This window comes from Ovis aries, chromosome 10 (genome assembly GCF_016772045.2).
Source record: "Ovis aries strain OAR_USU_Benz2616 breed Rambouillet chromosome 10, ARS-UI_Ramb_v3.0, whole genome shotgun sequence".
Lineage (NCBI taxonomy): Eukaryota > Metazoa > Chordata > Mammalia > Artiodactyla > Bovidae > Ovis > Ovis aries.
Genome location: NC_056063.1, coordinates 13,766,541 through 13,785,238, shown reverse-complemented (window position 1 = coordinate 13,785,238; position 18,698 = coordinate 13,766,541). Strand labels below are relative to the sequence as shown.

The 18,698-nt window shown below is 44.0% G+C and overlaps 1 protein-coding gene across 6 annotated transcripts in view; it reads left to right on the top strand.

The window, feature by feature from the left end:
• Positions 1–18,698, top strand: part of ENOX1 (ecto-NOX disulfide-thiol exchanger 1) — a 658,121-nt gene that overhangs the window by 608,710 nt on the left and 30,713 nt on the right. For all 6 annotated transcript variants that reach the window (XM_027973532.3, XM_060394299.1, XM_042254658.2 and 3 more), the window contains one exon: positions 12,850–12,952. In XM_027973532.3, the coding sequence (XP_027829333.1) occupies positions 12,850–12,952 (103 nt within the window). The remainder of the gene's footprint in view (positions 1–12,849; positions 12,953–18,698) is intronic.

Sequence of the window (18,698 nt, the reverse complement as noted above, 5' to 3'; positions counted from 1 at the left end):
GGTAAGATAACTGAATATTAATAATGCTTATAACTGGGTAGTAGAATTCCAGTTACTTTTTAAAATCTATATTCTGTCAATCTTCTATATTAAAATATATGTTTATAAATAAATATATATTTGTAATGAGAAAGCCAAGAAATGTTTTAAAAGTTAAAGTGAACTCAAGAACTGTCTTAAATTTTAAAAAGAAAAAGAAAGAAAAGAGTTATAAGCTTATAATGTGACCTCCCCCAAAATGTTAATACTTTAAAACATGTTGAAAGCACTAATGACAGACACGAACTCAAAATTAACTTTGTACTGACTGAATCTAAACTAGTAAAGAAATTATTTTCCTTTAAAGTGATGCCACAACAAATACATTTAGGGACCAAAGGATGTAAAACACCCAAAGCAACTGCATTATTTTCTCTTTTTGTTAAACGTAGTCCTCCTAGACTTCCAGTCTAGGACAGGAGTTTGAGCAAACTCTGGGAGATAGTGAAGGACAGAGAAGCCTGGTGAGCTGCAGTTCACGGGGTCACAAAGAGTCAGACACAGCTTAGCAACTGAACAACAGACTTCTGGAAAATCACTCCTGGCCGGGCGTGCTGACCTGATCCTATGACTGCCAGTCAGTTTCATCTACAAAATTTATGCCTCTCTATGTAATGACAGACTGACTTGATTTAATTCAACAAAGATTACCAAGTCTACTTACTATTTATTCTTTAAAAAATATATAGTAGTTGCAGATTTAGCTCTGTGCAGAGGACTGTGTAGCCCCTGAGGACACTGTCCCCATGTAGAGAAATGCCTGCAGGTGGCATGATCGCGCGAAGTCCTGGCAGAGACACCGGAGGATGGCAGGGGTACAGCAGCGGCAGCTGTCAGCTGCGGGAGGCAGCGACGGTGGGTGGTTAGAGAGCCGCTCCCAGCCCAGCTGCTGTCCTGAGGTCAGGACCCGTACTTTCAGCTCCCTGTCCAAGATTCGGACAGAGTTAGATAGTATAGAGTTAACTTCAAGTATTTATTATGAGTGCTTTCATTTTGTGGTTAAGTGTTAACTTTTCAGCTACCTCCAATATTTCTCAACTGCTGGGGCCAGTCCTTCTCATTCTTTGTGACCCCTGATTCTGGTATCATTATTCTGCTAGTTGTCCCCACTTTCTGCTTCACACACACACACAATCTGTTCAGTCTTTCTTTTTCTTTTCTTTTTTTTTTTTCGTATTTTCTTAGCCGCAAAGCATGGCATGTGGGATGTTAGTTCCCCGATCAAGGATCGAACCCATATTCCTTACGCTGGAAGCGCAAAGTCTTAACCACTGGACCCCAGGGAAGTCCCCATTCTTCCTGTAGAATGGCTTCCGTATCCCCAATTTTCTGTCTTCTCCCATCACCTCAACTTACCTGGAGTGTGGCTGGGGCTCCCCCGTGTTCCCCCTGCCCGAGCCTCTTCCCTCTCTCAGCCAGTCCCACCCACAGCCCTCCCTTGGTCTTTGGAGCATGCCCTGACCCCAGCTTTCCCCCACACACATCTTCAAAACCAGGAGGGCATGCATGCAGCATCTGCTTCCTCCTCACTGGCCCCAGCATCCTGCCTTTGAAACCCTTCCCTTGTTGCATGGACCATGGTTACAACAAGTCACACTTGTCCAAAGGACAGGGAGTCACCACCTAATAGCAGCAGAGAGCCAGGCCCATCCCCACTAACCCTGCTCCCAAGCCAGGCCCCTGCTGGCTCGGGCAGGGGGAACCCGGGACCACGGCTCTCCACCCTGCACCCCTCTGCATTCGCAGCTGCCCCCGAGCCACCACTCATCAGCCAGCCTGGAGCCCCTGCTGACTCCCCGGTGGGCTAGGACTGATGACAGAGGGGATGAGGGCCCAGGACTCAACAGGCATTCTGCAACTGACCAGGGCCAGAGAGGCAACCCAGCACAGTGGTTAAGACTCTAGAGGGAGGCAGTGCAGGTTCGCGTGCATAGCCTGCTCCGTACTGGTTGTGTGATCTTACACAAGTCCTCAGCCACTCCAGTCCTCGCTTGCCTCATCCGTAAAATGACAGAGCAGCGTGCTGACCTCCTACAGCTCCGTCTTGCTAAGGAGGATTGCATGCGTTCGTATCTGTGACGTTCTTTGTTAAATTACTTATTTCTGTATTTGGCTGTGCTGGGTCTTCGTCGTGGCACACGGGATCCTCTGTCTTCACTGTGGATTGTGGGATCATTTTAGTCATGGCATGTGGGATCTAGTTCCCCGACCAGGGATTGAATCTGAGAGCGCAGAGTCTTAGCCACTGGGCCACCAGGGGAGTCCCTGTAAGGTTCTTATAATACTGCATTGTCTGTGTTTATTAAATAAATATCACCAAGGATGATCTAGAAAGCCAGCCACCAGGAGAAATGCTTTATCTCAGGTAACTAAACTACCTTGAGTTTTCTCTTTCTTAATCAGTCAGTTCAGTTCAGTCACAGTCATGTCCGACTCTTTGCAACCCCATGGACTGCAGCACGCCAGGTCTCCCTGTCCATCACCAACTCCTAGAGTCAACCCAAACTCATTGAGTTGGTGATGCCATCCAGCCATCTCATCCTCTGTCGTCCCCTTCTCCTCCTGCCTTCAATCTTTCCCAGCCTCAGGGTCTTTTCAGAATGAGTCAGTTCTTCACATCAGGTGGCCAAAGTATTGGAGTTTCAGCTGATTTCTTAATTGGTTCTCACTTGTTTTAATCTTTGCGATTGGAAATCTTAGAAAATCTTTTAGGTGTCTTAGGACATGATGCATGCCTTCTGGGTCTAAGTCCAGCCATCGAAACCCAATGAGGTGGAACATCCTGGCACAGAAAATGAGCTAGTGCTGTGCTGAATTCCTGCCTCTGGGCTGAGGGCAGGAGCCACACGTCTGCTCTCAGACGGTCTCTCTGAGGCTCCCCTCTGCAGACCCTGGACATCAAAGGCTGCTGAGCGAAGGTGAGTGGGGGGCCCTGACCCTCAAGACGGGTGGTACCGAGCTTCAGCAACTGTTAAGATTAGTGGGGCCGTGGAATTTCTAAGCCAGAAAATCCCCGCCATCGTGTTCACTCCTGGGGATTGATCCATTCTTACATTCCCTTGAACCTTAAGGAATTTTGAAGCTTACTCAGCTACTCATTCTCGACAATCCTTTCCCCATCCGTTTGCTTTTTAAATGTCTTTTTTTTCTTCCCTTTTCTTTTTCTTTTCTCTCTAATTTTTCTTGGCACTGAAATCCAGGGTAAGTGTATATCATCAGTACCAAGCTGGCTGTCTTACACTTGGATGGAAGCGCCAAGTCAGGGAAAAGAGCACAGAGCAGAGATGAAGTCTGGGGGCAAGAAGAGACTGTAGGGCTCGTTTGCTACCAAGCCCACTTTATACAAAGAGAAATAATGAAATGAGGGCCCACAGCAAGTGCGTGGCGCTTAGGACCAGTCTTCTGTGCCTAAATCCACCGTTTTCCCACCATTCTGTGTGTGTGTGCGCTCAGTCATGGCCAACTTTTTGCAACCCCATGGACTGTAGCCTGCTAGGCTCCTCTGCCCGTGGGATTTTCCAGGCAAGAATACTGGAGTGGGTTGCCATTTCATCCTCCAGGGAATCTTCCCAACCCAGGGATGGAACCTCTGTGTCCTGTATGCCCTGCATTGGTGGGTGGATTCTTTTACCACTGCACCACCTGGGAATATCCTTTCACTTATTCCAGGCCATTGTTTACGGGTCATCCTTCATTTATCAGCCTTCATTTATTATCCTGCATGTATCAGGGGTACCTGCTGTATAACCATCTTAGTCACTGGCTCATGAAGAAAGGCAGGAGAAGAATCCATTCTTCCTTCATGACTGTGGTTCTGATCTTGTGTGAACTAGCTGAAGGTTACTGGAGACTGGCATGGCGCTTGATGGATTGCTTTGGTATTTTGAAAAAGTGTTAAGTAAAGGCTGCTGAAGTAGCTGATCGGCATCTTGACTGTGGTCTGCAGGGCCCCTGGCTTCATGGAGTGTGATGTCTAAGATTAAGGCCTAGGCACAAACATGGAACAAAGGAGGCAGAGAAGGAACCAGAGTCTTACGGCGTGGTGTTGGCAGTGGGGAGGTGACACGGTGAATCTTACCCAAGCGAATCTTGACGACTCTCTCACTCACCTTGCACTAGTAGCCCTTGGAGGGCCACAGGGTGGAGGTCTCCTTATTTCAGATGTGGGGGCGGGGGCGGGGGGGGGGGAGTCATTTGGTGTGTTGTTCAGTAATCAGCTACCAAGTGTGCTTACATACCGCTCTTTAGAACGGCATCTATATGTCCTTGGCGTCTTTATTTCTTTATAAATCATAGGATAGCAGGATAGTAAGAGTGCCACGGAGCATTAAGAAAACAGACTATGCACAGTTCGAACCCTGCTTCAGTTTGTCACTTTTGCACACGTGCTTTTGTGTAACTGTAGCCAGGGTCTCACACAGAACTCTCCCATAGGTGGAGTACCCCAGGTATGTATTATGCACCTGCTCTGTACCCAGTCGGTCTTGAGAATAATAAAAGGAAATAATGATCTTAATGACAGTGATGGCACAGTATTCCTAGAAGGTTATAGTCTTCAAAAGCACCATTGCACGGATGACGTTTGGTCTTCACAGCACCCCGGAGGGATAGGCATACGCTGTTCTCCATGGTTTATGTAAAAGACAGTTCAGAGACACCCTGCCTGAAGTTATCCAGTATGTAAATAATGGGGACAGAATCGGAACACAGGTCCCACTTGGCCAGGCTGCCTCACTTGCTGGGATATGTGAGTGCCCTGCAGGAGTTGGCAGTTTTGCAGAAGCAAACACAGGTGATCCTCGGTTTATGCCAAATGTACAAGTGGGCAACTGCCACAGTAAGTGGCATAGGAAATGTGTTGAGATAAGGGAAACTTACAAATAGCCTGGAATCAATGCTGCTAAGAGATACGGGATTTGTACTATGTATAAAAATACATGCAGGAGGTGGTGAAGAAAAGAGGAGAGGGTTTTCTAAGAATGTATCTGGACCTACCATCTAAAGAAGAGAGGCTGAAAGGGGAGGACTGAATCCGAAAGGCCGGGCTCAATCTGGCATTTTTCCACTGGTTATCAGAAAGCATCCGAAGTGTTTTGTTTTGTTTTGTTTTGTTTTAATTTTTGTTTTTATGTGGCTGCACTGGATCTCAGTTGCAGCATGTGGGATCTAGTTCCCCGACCAGGGATTGAACCCAGCATTTGGAGCACAGAGTCTTAGCCACTGAGCCGCCAGGGAAGTCCCCAAGCATCTGAGTTTTAAAGTGGAGACTGACAAGATGAAGGTGGTGTTTTAGAAAACCAGTCTGGTAATACCATATAAGGTCGACTTGAAGAGGGAGAAGCCAGATGCAGAGACAAAGCAGGAGGTCCCTGCTGTGGTCCAAGGAAGAAATGAAGCGGACTGGGAGTGGCCATGGAGAGATGCAGGAGAGAGATTTCACAGATCCTTGATGGGATCCTGATCTAGAAAGGTCTTTGGGGGCAGGAGAGGATGAACCAAAGGCCTGCAAGTGGAAGGATGGTGGTGCTACTAATGAAAGAGAAAAGTTAGAAGAAAATGCAGCCCTGACAGGGGAGGTGAACTGGACATTTTAGAATGTAGACCCTATAGAATTTTAGAAGAAGCACCACATCAGGAGGAACCTGGATGCACACATTTTTAAAAAGAAGGACATTCCACTCATCCCAAAGGATGCAGTCTTTTATTTTTAATTAATCTTTTAATTGGAGGATAATTGCTCTACATTGTTGTATTGGTTTTTGCTGTACAGAAACGAGAATTAGCTATCCGTATACAACTAGACTAGATACATATATCGCCCCCCTCGGGAGCCTCCCACCCCTCTCCCATCCCATCCCTCGAGGTCGTCACAGAGCGCCGGGCTGGGCTCCCTGTGTTTTGGAGCAACATCCCACTAGATACCTGCTTGACACGTGGTTGTGTATATTACACGTCAGCGCTACTTTCTCAGTTAATCCTGCCCTCTTCTTCTGCTGTGTCCACAAGTCCTCCTCTGTGTCTGCCTCCCCATTTCTTTTCTGTAAATAGGTTCATCAGCACTGTTTTTCTAGATTCCATATACATGATACTGTACAGTGTTTGTTCTTCTCTTTCCGATTGACTTCACTCTGTCCTAACAGGTTCTAGGTTCATCCGCCTCACTGCAACTGACTCAGATTCTTGGCTCTTTATGTCTGAGTAATAGACAGTAATTGTGTATACGTACCACTGCTTCCTTATCCATTCATCTGTCAGTGGACACCTAGGTTGCGTCCATGTCCTGGCTATTGTAGATAGCACAGCAATGAACACTGGGGTACATGTATCTTTTAGAATTGGGATTTCGTCAGGGTGTATGCCCAATAGTGGCATTGCTGGGTCATAGGGTAGTTTTATTCCTAGTTTGTTAAGGAATCTCCATACTGCTCTTCATAGTGGCTGTACCAATTTACACTCCCAGCAACAGCGCAATAGGGTTCCCTTTTCTCCACATCCTCTCTTGCATTTACTGTTTGTGGTTTTTTTTTTTTTTTTTTGATGATGGCCATTCTGACTGGTGTGAGGTGAGAACACTGACTTTTATTCCAGACTAAATAATTAGAGAGGAACATAATAACGTAACTGAACATACCTTGCTCTAATACACTGAATTATTTTATATTTTGTAGTTACTATTATCTATTGAATTTACTTTGCTTTCACTTATTTAAAGAAATGTTAATTACATCTTACAAATTTTGAACTTTGTTTTCCTCCTAATGAACATATTTTGTCATATACTGTTACCTTCTTACCCTCTAAAGTCACAATCTGCACATATTTTAAACTTTTTTGAATCCTTTTTGCACTGTTTGTTAAAAGGCAAATACTTATTAAGGTATTACAACTCCTATCCTGACCCCCACCCCTGACACACACTCCTCCACAGAGTTTTAACAGATGGTTAAGTGCAGAGAGTACACTTTGGGGTAAGAATTTCACCTTAAAGAATGCCTCTTTTTTTCTATTCTGAAATCATGTTATTTTGCATAGAATGTGCATTTACGTTAATTTTTTAGACAATAATGGACTTTATAAAGAATAATCAAAAATGTTTTAATAAAAATGAGGACATCCCTTTAAATGAAGCTTTAAATAGAAGTCCTATATTATAAAACAGAAGAAAGAAGTAATAGACTGGGAATTCTAGAGATCTGCTCCTAGTTAATTTAGAGCTGATGGGGTTCCATGACATATACACTCAGAGATGGTGAACCCTATCCAGCACCCTCATTTTTAGACTATTGATCCGAGGCTTGAAGGTGTTGCTTTCCTTACCCAAGGTCAACTCATTGTTCGTAGAGGAGCCAAGGTTAAATCTTAAGCATGTAGTATGCCTTCTGCCACCTCACGACCAGCTCTCATTTTTGTGAATTTATTTATTTTTATTTATCTATTTGGTTGCACTGGGGCTTTGTTGCTGCCTCAGGCTTCCTCTAGTTGCCGCAGGTAGGGGCTGCTCTTCCTTGCAGGGCAGGGGCTTCTCACTGCGGTGGCCCCTCTTGCTGTGGAGCACGAGTTCTAGGTGCACGGGCTTTTGCTGCATGCAGGCTCAGCGGCGGCAGCGTGCGGCCCGCGGGGCAGGCGGGCTCTGCAGCGTGCGGCCCTCAGGGCAGGTGGGCTCAGCGGCGGCAGCGTGCAGCTCTTAGGGCACACAGGCTCGGTAGTTGTGGCACACAGGCTTAGTTGCTCCATGGCATGAGAAATCTTCCTGGACCCAGGATTGAATCCATGTCCCCGGCATTGGCAGGTGGATTCCTATCCACTGTGTCACCAGGGAAGCCCCCCACCTTTCATTTTGAATTTGAAGTGGGAAGTGATAAAGCAAGCAAGCCCAGGGATCAATTGATGATAAGGAACAGAAGGTAAAGCGTGAACTGTGATGATAGATGAACCCAGGAGAATGGAAGAACTCTGATCAAAGGAAATAGAGGAGAAAAAGTGGTGACTGAGCTTTGGCAAAAGTACCCCAGTTAAGAGTATAAGAAAGTTACCATTTTATCCGTGTCTACTCTGGGCCAGCAGTGTGTTAGTTGCTCAGTCGTGTCCAACTCTTTGTGACCCCATGGACTGTAGCCCACCAGGCTTCTCTGTGCGTGGAATTCTTCAGGCACAAAGAATACTGGACTGGGTTGCCATTCCCTTCTCCAGGGGATGTTCCCGACCCAGGGATTGAACCCAGGTCTCCCGCCTTGCGGACAGATTTTTTACCATCTAAGCCACCAGGGAAGCCCCTGGGCCAACCGAAGGAATAAAAAAGCCAATGAAGATGGAATTAAAAATTAGGAGGAAAAAGACCAGGACTTCTTATGGAACAGAAGCAAGTGAGGCAGAGGGTTTAAGAAGGGATGAGTGAGTGATGTCAAATGTCACATGGTACAAAGACTGAGAAAAACATAAGCAGTGCAAAGGATGGTTTCAGGGGGTGAATAATGAGAAAGCTGAGATTCCAGGCGGTGAGGCAAGTAGCCACAGTGGGTATACACCATGTATTTGAGAAACTTTGTGGTGGAAAGAAATTAGCATGAAAGTTAAGGAGGTCACAGGAATAATGAAATGAAAGGAGTAACAAGAGGATTTCATAAGGCTAAAGAAGTCGTGCACTTGGTTCTTCGGGGCTTGGTAGGTGGAGAGCAAAAACAAAACAACAAAGCACGTACCTAGCTCAGCACATTATTGAAAAAGAGCTTCTCTAAATGGATAAATGACTTTGACCATCTCTTAAAGTAATTGACAAGGACTCTTAAAGGAGAAATGTCTGCCTTTGAGTAGCTAACCTTTCAGAAGTCTGAAAAAACCCTCCGTGATATCTGAGGTTTCCAGTTATTGAAAACCTCTTCTTCCAGCCCTTTCATGATTCCCTGTAAGTGTCAGAGAAATTAGAGTTAAAAGGTAGACGGCGAAAAGATTTATTAGATAATCTTGCTCATTCTCCTGCCAAGTGCAGGGTTGTTACTTATTGTGCATTTTCTAGTCTGGAGTGCTTTTTGACTGTGTCAAGTGAATGGTGTTCTTGCCACTGCCCTTGGAATACTATTTCATAATCCTATTGATCTCCCTGTGAAGAAACTCTTGATCCCCATCCTAATGTTTCCTTCCTAGTGTATACTTGTACACTATTAGCAATTTGTCCTTGATAACCTCTCTTACTCCCTAACCCAGTTTGCACTTACTGTATCCAGTTTTCAATCTCTTAAGCACCTGGAACACCTTCACTAGTAGACATGCAATTCTTAAGGGCATATTACATCTATCAGGGTAAATAATTTGTATGGGATAAAAGATACAAATTCTATTTTCCACTTCATGGCAAATAGGGAAACAATGGAAACAGAGAGTATTTTCTTGGGCTCCAAAATCACTGCAGACAGTGACTGCAGCCATGGAATTGAAAGATGCCTACTCCTTGGAAGAAAAGCTATGATAACAAACCTAGTGTAGTGTATAGTATAGTGAAGTCACTCAGTCGTGTCCGACTCTTTGCGACCCCATGGACTGTAGCCTACCAGGCTTCTCCATCCATGGGATTCTCCAGGCAAGAATACTGGAGTGGGTTACCATTTCCTTCTCCAGGGGATCTTCCCGACCCAGGGATCAAACCCGGGTCTCCCACATTGGAGGCAGACGCTTTAACCTCTGAGCCACCAGGGAAGACCCCTAGACAGGATATTAAAAAGCAGAGACGTTACTTTGCCAACAAAGGTCCGTATAGTCAAAGCTATGGTTTTTCCAGTAGTCGTGTATGAATGTGAGAGTTGGACCATAAAGAAGGCTGAGTGCTGAAGAATTTATGATTTTGAACTGTGGTGCTGGAGAAGACCCTTGAGAGTCCCTTGGACTGCAAGGAGATCAAACCAGTCCATCCTAAAGGAAATCAATCCTGAATATGCATTGGAGAGACTGATGCTGAGGCTGAAGCTCCAGTACTTTGGCCACCTGATCTAAGAGCTGACTCATTGGAAAAGACCCTGTTGTTGGAGAAGATTGAAGGCAGGAGGAGAAGGGGACGACAGAGGATGAGATGGTTGGATGGCAGCACCGACTCAATGGGCGTGAGTTTGAGCAAGCTTCAGGAGATGGTAAAGGACAGGGAGGCCTGGTGTGCTGCAGTCCACAGGGTCACAAAGAGTCAGACACGACTGAGCGACTGAACAACAATTTTATGTTTCTGATGGTGAAAGTTCCTTCTATATTCCAGAGAGTTGGGGTGGAAATGAACAAGAATAGTTAATTTTTTTAAGAAATGGGCCTAAGTCTTTCTAACCTATGATCCAGTGTTGCAGTAAAAGATGTTCCCCAATTGCTAAATAGGTAAGTGTAACATCCTAAGTAGAGAAGGTCAGACTGGAATTTAGACTTACAGCGTGGATTTTATACTAAGAGCAGAGCATAGGCTTCGATTTTCAGTCTGAAGAAATACTTCCACAGAAAGGTGCTCCCAGGACTTTCAGTTTTGCAGCCTCATATATCCTACCCTAAGTGAAGTCGCTCAGTCGTGTCCAACTCTTTGTGACCCCATGGACTGTAGCCTACCGGGCTCCTCCATCCATGGGATTTTCCAGGCAAGAGTACTGGAGTGGGTTGCCATTTCCTTCTCCAGGGGATCTTCCCAACCCCGGGATCGAACCCCGGTCTCCCGCACTGTAGGCAGATGCTTTACCATCTAAGCCACATGTGCTGGATTTTTAGAAAAGCAATCATCAAAGCAACAGTCACTGGTGAGGCACTTCTGATTCCTTGTTGACTGAGCTGCGTTTATTGGAGGCTGCTCAAAATCCCTTTCTTTTGACTCCAGCTTTGGACATGAGGACGGGTGCCTTACAGCACTCTTGACTGGCCTTAGTCTGGCCCGCCCCTCCTCTTCTTGCTGGTTTCTGACCTGCTGCCCGCCCTTTGTGGTCCATATTCCCCCAGCAACCTGGATCCTCAGCTGTGCGATGCCCCAGGACACCACTCAGTTTTGGCAGTTACTGTGGGTCTGTTGTCTGCTAAACTGCTCGGTAATCTCATTTGGCCCCCGTCATCATCCTGGCTATTAACAGATCACCCCTTCTCAAAGATACTGTTTCCACTCAGCCCTGAAGTTCATTATTTATATTTCTCTTAAATAACACTGTCATCATCTTGATTAATGTTGATCCATCCTCTTTCTTGATACATCTCTGCTAGCCCTTAAAACTCTTACTTCTTCACAGAAGGAATTGCCTGTGCCTCTTCTTTATCAAATGTTCTCATCTACATAAACCTTTGGGTTTATTGTTCTGGATTGTGTTTCTGCTGGGACTGGTTTCCAAGATCCCTTCTGTGCAAGTATAAGAGCATCTTTCATTCTCATGACCTTTTGTGTCTAACGGGCTCCAAACATGCCCCAGATCATTCTTAATTTGAATGCCTTCAGGTTGGGGTGTGCTCTTTACAGACTCAACATGCTCCTAACAATTTCCTATATTCTTTTATCTGGCCAGCTTTGTTAATGTATAAAGGTTAGCTAAGTATCTGTGCTGTAACCAGCTCCAATCCTGGGGACTCTGGCAAACCATCTAAGTTGTCCTCTGTCCCTGCCTCCGTATCCTCTGTCCTTCTGACAGAATCCATCCTCTAATGGAAACAGTGTCCTTAATTCTTTTTTTTTTTAAGGTGACAGTTTTTTGTTTTGTTTTTTGCCATGCTGTGTCTTCATTGCTGAACAGGCTTCTCTCCAGTTGTGGAGAGGGAGGGCTACTTTCTAGTTGCTGTGAGCGGGCTTCTCATTGCAGTGACCTCTCTTGTTATGGACTGCAGGCTCTTGTTATGGACTTATGGTCGCAGCTCTTGGGTTCTAGATCCCAGGCTCAATAGTTGTGGCACACAAGCTTAATTGCTCCACAGCATGTGGGATCCTCCCTGACCAGGGATCGAACCCGTGTCTCATGCATTGGCAGGTGGAATTTTTTTTTAACCACTGAGCCACCAGGGAAGCCCCTATCCTTAATTCTTTATCAGTGGGCTAGTCCTTCTTTGAGACATATCTGTCAGTGAGAAATTGCCCTCCAACAAGACTCAACTACCCTAATGATTCCGCCATCCCATATATACAGGTCTCCGATCATTAAACTTGATTTTCTATTAAATTATTCCCATTATGAGTCCTAATATCAAGTCTGGGGCAATATGAGTTAAATCTTTTTCTCTTTTTCAATTAAAAAAACCATAGAAAAAATAGTCCAGCCTCCCATACCAACTTGTTGTACAATTCTTCATTTTTAGTTTTCAGAGAAAAGAATTTCCCAACCTTTGCTTCATCTGCCTTTTGCAGTTGTGTATAAAGATATACTTACTCAACTTAAACAATCCTACCAGTTCTATCTGACCTTCCCAGCAGGCCCTGTGTCCCCATTCACTGACACAGGTTACTCACATAATACTGTAAATTTGTCTGTATATGCTTTTCAGGAAAATTTTCATACTTCAAAACTTCTTAAAGTTAGCTATGATCTTTTTTTTTTTTTTTTGCTAACAAAGTTTTATCAAAACGTGGACAAAAGTAACACAATTTGCACAAAATGTGCCACTTTTGCAGTTATTTAGTACTTAGTTAACTAGAAGCAGTAGCTGGGAACCCAAGTTTTAGAATTACTTTTCTACTCTTGGGTAAATAGGTCAGCCAGTTATAAAAGTTGATCTTCGGTTATAAATAGCAGCAGTGACCTCTCTTATAGACTTTAAAAGACCTCGTTGCTTTTTGTCAGAATGCACAAAACACCTACATGTTTTTGTTTTTTGACTTTATAGGAAATCAATGTATTGACAGTCGCGTTGGTCAACCAAGACCGAGAGAACAACACTGAGAAAAGAAGCCAAGGCTTAAAATCAGAGAAGGAAGCTCTGCTGATTGGTAAGGAAATTCTGTTTTCCTCATCTGTTCTCTCATTAGTAATAATTCACTTAAACAGTATTTTTAAGTTATTCACCTCCAACGTGTTGATGATTTAAAAGCTTTGTCTTCTGGTCAAAGTTAGGAGTAACTTCATCAAGATTATATTACACACAGTACAAATCAGGGGCAGACCAGCCAACTGGGACTTTGCTCTTGGGCTTCCCTGGTGGCTCAGCTGGTAAAGAATCTGTCTGCAGCACGGGAGACCTGGGTTCGATCCCTGGGTTGGGAAGATCCCCTGGAGAAAGGAAAGGCTACCCACTCCAGTATTCTGGCCTGGAGAATTCCATGGAATATACAGTCCATGAGGTCACAAAGAGTCAGACACAACTGAGCAACTTTCACCTTCCAACCGTGTATATTAGTTGGTTACCCAACAGAAAACTGAATACAAGAAAAACAGATTAACTTGCAGGCCACATGTTACAAATCTGGATTTCAAGATGCGGCCACAAATGGAGGCCAGGTTGGATTCGGTCCAAAGGGGATCTTCTACCGAAACCAGATCCCCAGACTCGGGAGCAGCCATGCCCTGAGGTCAGCTCCAAGGCCAGACCTGCAACACTGATGATACAGGGGCATCTAGACCACAGAGCTGGGCTAGTCTAGGACAGCTGACCAGGATTCCCTGCCCAAGTTTGGATTCATCTATCCAAGGTAAGTGAAATGAGATGCTTACTAAAGAAGAAAAAGAAGAAGGGAGAAAGTTGGTTTTTGCCTAAAACATATTCAGTTGGCCCACAAAATATATCAAGGTTGGCTTTTTCTTTGCCAGATACCAGAGAAAGCTCTAAATGTTTTTTAAAAAATTATTTTTATTGAAATACAGCTGAATTACAATGTTGTGTTAATTACCGGTCTACAGCTAAGTAGCCCAGTTATACATACACACACACACACACACACACACGTACACACATTCTTTTTTGTTTAATTTTTTAAATTATTTAAGTATGATAATGCATTTACAGGAGACTTGGAAAATACAGAACAAAGTTACGTATAGTTCCACGATATATTGCAATTATTTTTAAGTAAATAAATGAAGATTTTTAGTTGGAGTTTTGATATCTAACCTCAAAAATTAATAGAGTGGATAGACAGAGAAGTAGAAGGATACATACGTACCCATTCTTTTTCGTACTCTTCCGCTGTGGTTTAGTACAGGACATTGAGGATAGCTCCCTGTGCTCGACAGTAGGACCTTGTTGCCTGTCCATTCTGTATCTACCAGGTTGCATCTGCTAAACCCAAACCCCCGATCCATCAGCATATACAAAGGTAGCACTCAGTCTCACAAGGAAGTGTTGCTGATGGTGATGTGTTGGTAGCACGCCTGGGACCCCACCTTGGAAGCCCATATATTTCAAGCTGTTCCCAAAGTTGTCAAATCCAGAGGAGGCAAAGCCAGCAGCCTCACTCCCCAATGCACAGCACTGACTCAGGCACACCTTGGCGCTGACCCCAGCCACTCTCGGCACTGACCCCGGGGTCAGGTCCCAAGGTTAGCCGGGCTCCTGCACGGCATGGTTAAGAGTGAGGAATGAGGCTGTGGTCCACATGAGACACACTGTTCTTCCGTAGTTTGTTATCTGGCAGGAGTAGCACACGGCTGCATTTTCTAAATACTGCAGGCACTCACCTCAGAACAACAGGTACCTTGGTCCTGGAGAATCTGGGACGGGAGGAATTAAACTCAAAAGACAGTCCAGACTTCATCCATCACATATAGATTTTTCAACTACAGGGTTATTGAATATGACATCAACTTAGAGATACTCCAAGGAAAACCAATTATTTTTTTTCTGTGATGATATACAGCCGTGCATGAGTTTCATAAGACATGCTGATGTGTTGCTGGTTCCAGGAGCCCAAAATGAACCCATATGTGGTTGGCAACTGGATTTTTCTTTTACTGGAAAATATGTCAGACTCTTGACAACAGTTTCTCTTTTGCTCAGTGTGACAAAATTGTGATTTTTCCCACATTGCTTTTAGGGTATGACTGGAGTACGTAATTAATGATCAATAGTAAACGCTCCCTCTTTAAGTGAATAATATAGACCACTTGGCAGTTAAAAAAAAAATGGGAATAGTGTCCATTTTCTTTACTTCTTTCCTGTCAGTATAGATTGGTGCTGCTTTTATGTTCTACTTGGAGAACACAGTTCATTTACAATATCAGCTACGTAATTACTATATAGCTAGCTAGCTAGATTATAAATATATATACATACACTGAAGTCGCTCAGTCATGCCCAACTCTTTGGGATCCCATGGACTGTAGCCTGCTAGGCTCTTCTATCCATGGAATTCTCCAGGCCAGAATACTGGAGTGGGTTGCCATTTCCTCCTCCAGAGGATCTTTCGGACCCAGGGATTGAACCCAGGTCTCCTGCATTGCAGGCAGATTCTTTACCATTTGAGCCACCAGGGAAGCCCCTATGTATACACACACAGTATTTATTTTATGTATAAATTTATTTTGCAGCATTTATATTACACATACACGCACAGATCTTCCTCAGTTTATGATGGGGTCACATGCCAATAAACTCATCTTAAGTTGAAAATATCTAAGTCAAAAATGGATTTAATACACCTAACTTCCCTAGTGGCTCGAACAGTCAAGAGTCTGCCTACAGGAGACCCAGGTTCCATCCCTGGTCTGGAAGATCCCCTGGAGAAGGGAATGGCTACCCATTGCAGTATTCTTGCCCGGAGAATTCCACGGACAGAGGAGGCGGGCAGTCAGTGGAGTCTCAAAGAGTCGGATACAAACTGAGTGACTAGCACTTTCACTTTTCTTTCGCTCACCAAACGTCATAGCTTAGCCCAGCCTACCTCAGAATGCTTACAGGAGCTAACAGGCAACCATCTAACACAAGGTCTCCTTATAATAAAGTGCTGAATATCTCATGTAGTTTACTGACTACAGGACTGAAACTTTACAACAGAACTGGCTGTAGGGTCCAGAGTAGTTCTCAGCATGTTGGTTGTTTCCCTCATGGTCTCGTGGCTGATGGAGCCGTGGCTCGATACGGCTGTCCAGCATCACGGAGGGTGTCGTGGCACTAGGCCAGGAAAAGCCACAATTCAAACTGTGGTTCTTACTAAACGCACACTGCTCTCACACTATCATAAAGTCAAGAAATCATTAAGTGGAACCATTATAAGTCGGGGACTGTCTCGCTCTCACACTATCATAAAGTCAAGAAATCATTAAGTGGAACCATTATAAGTCGGGGACTGTCTATATAGACACACACACCACGCACCATTTTTTTCAGTCAGCCACCTCTAAAGTTTAGAAATGCTTTACACAATGTAGGTGAATGGTAGGAAACGGGAGGGCTACATTTAAAACATTAAATAAAGATTAGAGACTGAGGTCTCTAATCTTAGGAAAAAAAAAACTTTAAAATGGGTAAATTCAAGTCTGTTTAGAAGAATAAATTTTGTAAATCAGGATCTTCAATAAAAATTAGGTACAACCAACTCCAAATTTTCTAGAACTTTTCCTTCACTTTGATCTTTCAAACTGGTCTCTCATATTAGCATTTGCAGTTCAGGGCTGGGCAAAAAAAAAAAAAAAAGGATGTGAAACTCATTTTGAATCAGTATATGAGACTGTTTAACTAGAAGTAAGATGGGAGATTTACAGTTTGATTAAATTTAGGAGTTTAATTTTCCCTTCATTTCTCCACTATTTCTCCACCTCAGTATTTTATTTAACTTTATTTAATGGAAGTTTGATTACAGATGTGACTTCCTGCCCAAACCCTACCCAAAATACCTACGTACTTATACCATTTTGTAGTCAGAGAGAGAGTAATCATCCAAAAGAATGGCCAAAAGTAGAGAGAAGTTCCTTTTTTCTTTTTTTGGTTTCTTTTTTTTTTTAATTGGCCACACCACATGGCACGTGGGATCTCAGTTCCCCAGCCAGGGATTGAATTTCCACCCCCTGTGTTGGAAGCGCAGAATCGTAACCACTGGACCACCAGGCAAGTTCCAGAGAAAGCGTTTCTACGATTGGTGAAACGGATCTTGCAGTTTGCCCCCTGAGTTAAATGTGCTACTCTGCTAGTCGAGTTTGGCCCTTCATATTTTGTGGACACGCAAATGCTGGGGCCGTAAAGAGCTCTCCTGCAGCTTCTGGAGTCTGGAGAAGGACGGTGACTGGGACAGAAGGACAGGCTGGGGGTTCAGAACTGCTTTGGAGCCAGCTGGACGGAGAGGGGAGATTCTAGTTCTTTTCTGAAGAACACCTGCAGGCAGAATGATTTGGGGAGTCCCCTGGACTTGTGATACATCTGGAGGGGTCGGCAGTACACTGGAATTTCCTTGGAATAACTAACCCATATCCAGGACACAGTAGGCCTGCTGTAAGTCACTCTAAAAGGCTAGGAGCACAGCAGAAAATCTCCCTTGTATTAGAAATGCTTATTAACAAAACCTTCACATATCTAGGTGCCCATAGTATATGCTGCATGCAAATATATTCAGTTAAAACCCTCTTGGGGAGACACAGATTTTATATAAAAATGCCAAGTGGAACAAGTCTTGATTGCCTGGAAGAGAGGAGTGAGAGATAAGCTACTCAAATGAATTTTATCTACAGAAAACTTAAAACTGAGGCTGGCACTTCAATGCGCAGTCCTAGTTTGTGACTTTAATTTGTGACATAAATTTATCTGGGCCAAAGTGTGTATTCTTTCTAGACATTCTCATGACCACTTTATAAAAGTGGTGTCTTTAAGGCACATAGATTATGTGTACATTAAAGAAGATCAATGGGATTTCATCTGTAACACTCCTTGGATCTTTGCAGAGTTCCATCCTGAGTCCCTTGGGAGTTCCACCATTCTTCCAAACTTTCTGCTTCACAATTCATGGGTGTTGAGTGCTATGTTCTAACTCAACCAAAGAAGCTAGGCCCTTGGAAAGCACTTTAGTATCTTGATTGCTGGGATCAATCAATTCTTGTGACGACAGGTTGGCATATAATTGAACCTAACAGAATTACATTTTTATGGAAGTTTGGGAGGGTAGCATTTTATATCTATATAGTAACCACACATTAGATCAGCTTGACATTGCCCAGTGTCTATGCCAGAACTCCTGGTTCATTTCACATGTGCCCCTACATGTTGGATTTGGCATGCATTGAATTCATGTGGGAGGGAATGAGTCAATACCTTTGGTTTAGAACCAAAGCTTTGGAGCTGTGTTCAGTTGGAAACCCCTGGCTATTGTTACAAAGAATGGATCAACATTTTTTATTGATAAGCAGATAGCTCTGAGGAGATGTTGACAGTCTAACTCTGCATCATTCCATCTTCTCGTGCTTTTTAATTAATTCTAACATAATAGATTTCCATTCCCAGCAGCCTTGATCAGCACCCCATCAGTGCTAGTCATCACTGTAAATCCCATCCAAATACAGCCCAAACCTTCTCAACAACTCTGTTTATGAAGTTGTTATTCAAAATTTACCTGTACCCCTGAGAACCATCCTCACATTCTTAATGATCAAGCAGGCTTCTTTACATATCACTGTGGCCTGTGGCCCCTCCGTAGGTCACGACACACATTTTATGTGTAACCAAGATGATTGTTCACATCAAGCCCCACCCCCTCCTCCCGTGACCACTATATCCATCGCTCTCACTGTGTAACCCACCTGCTCACAGCCAGCCTG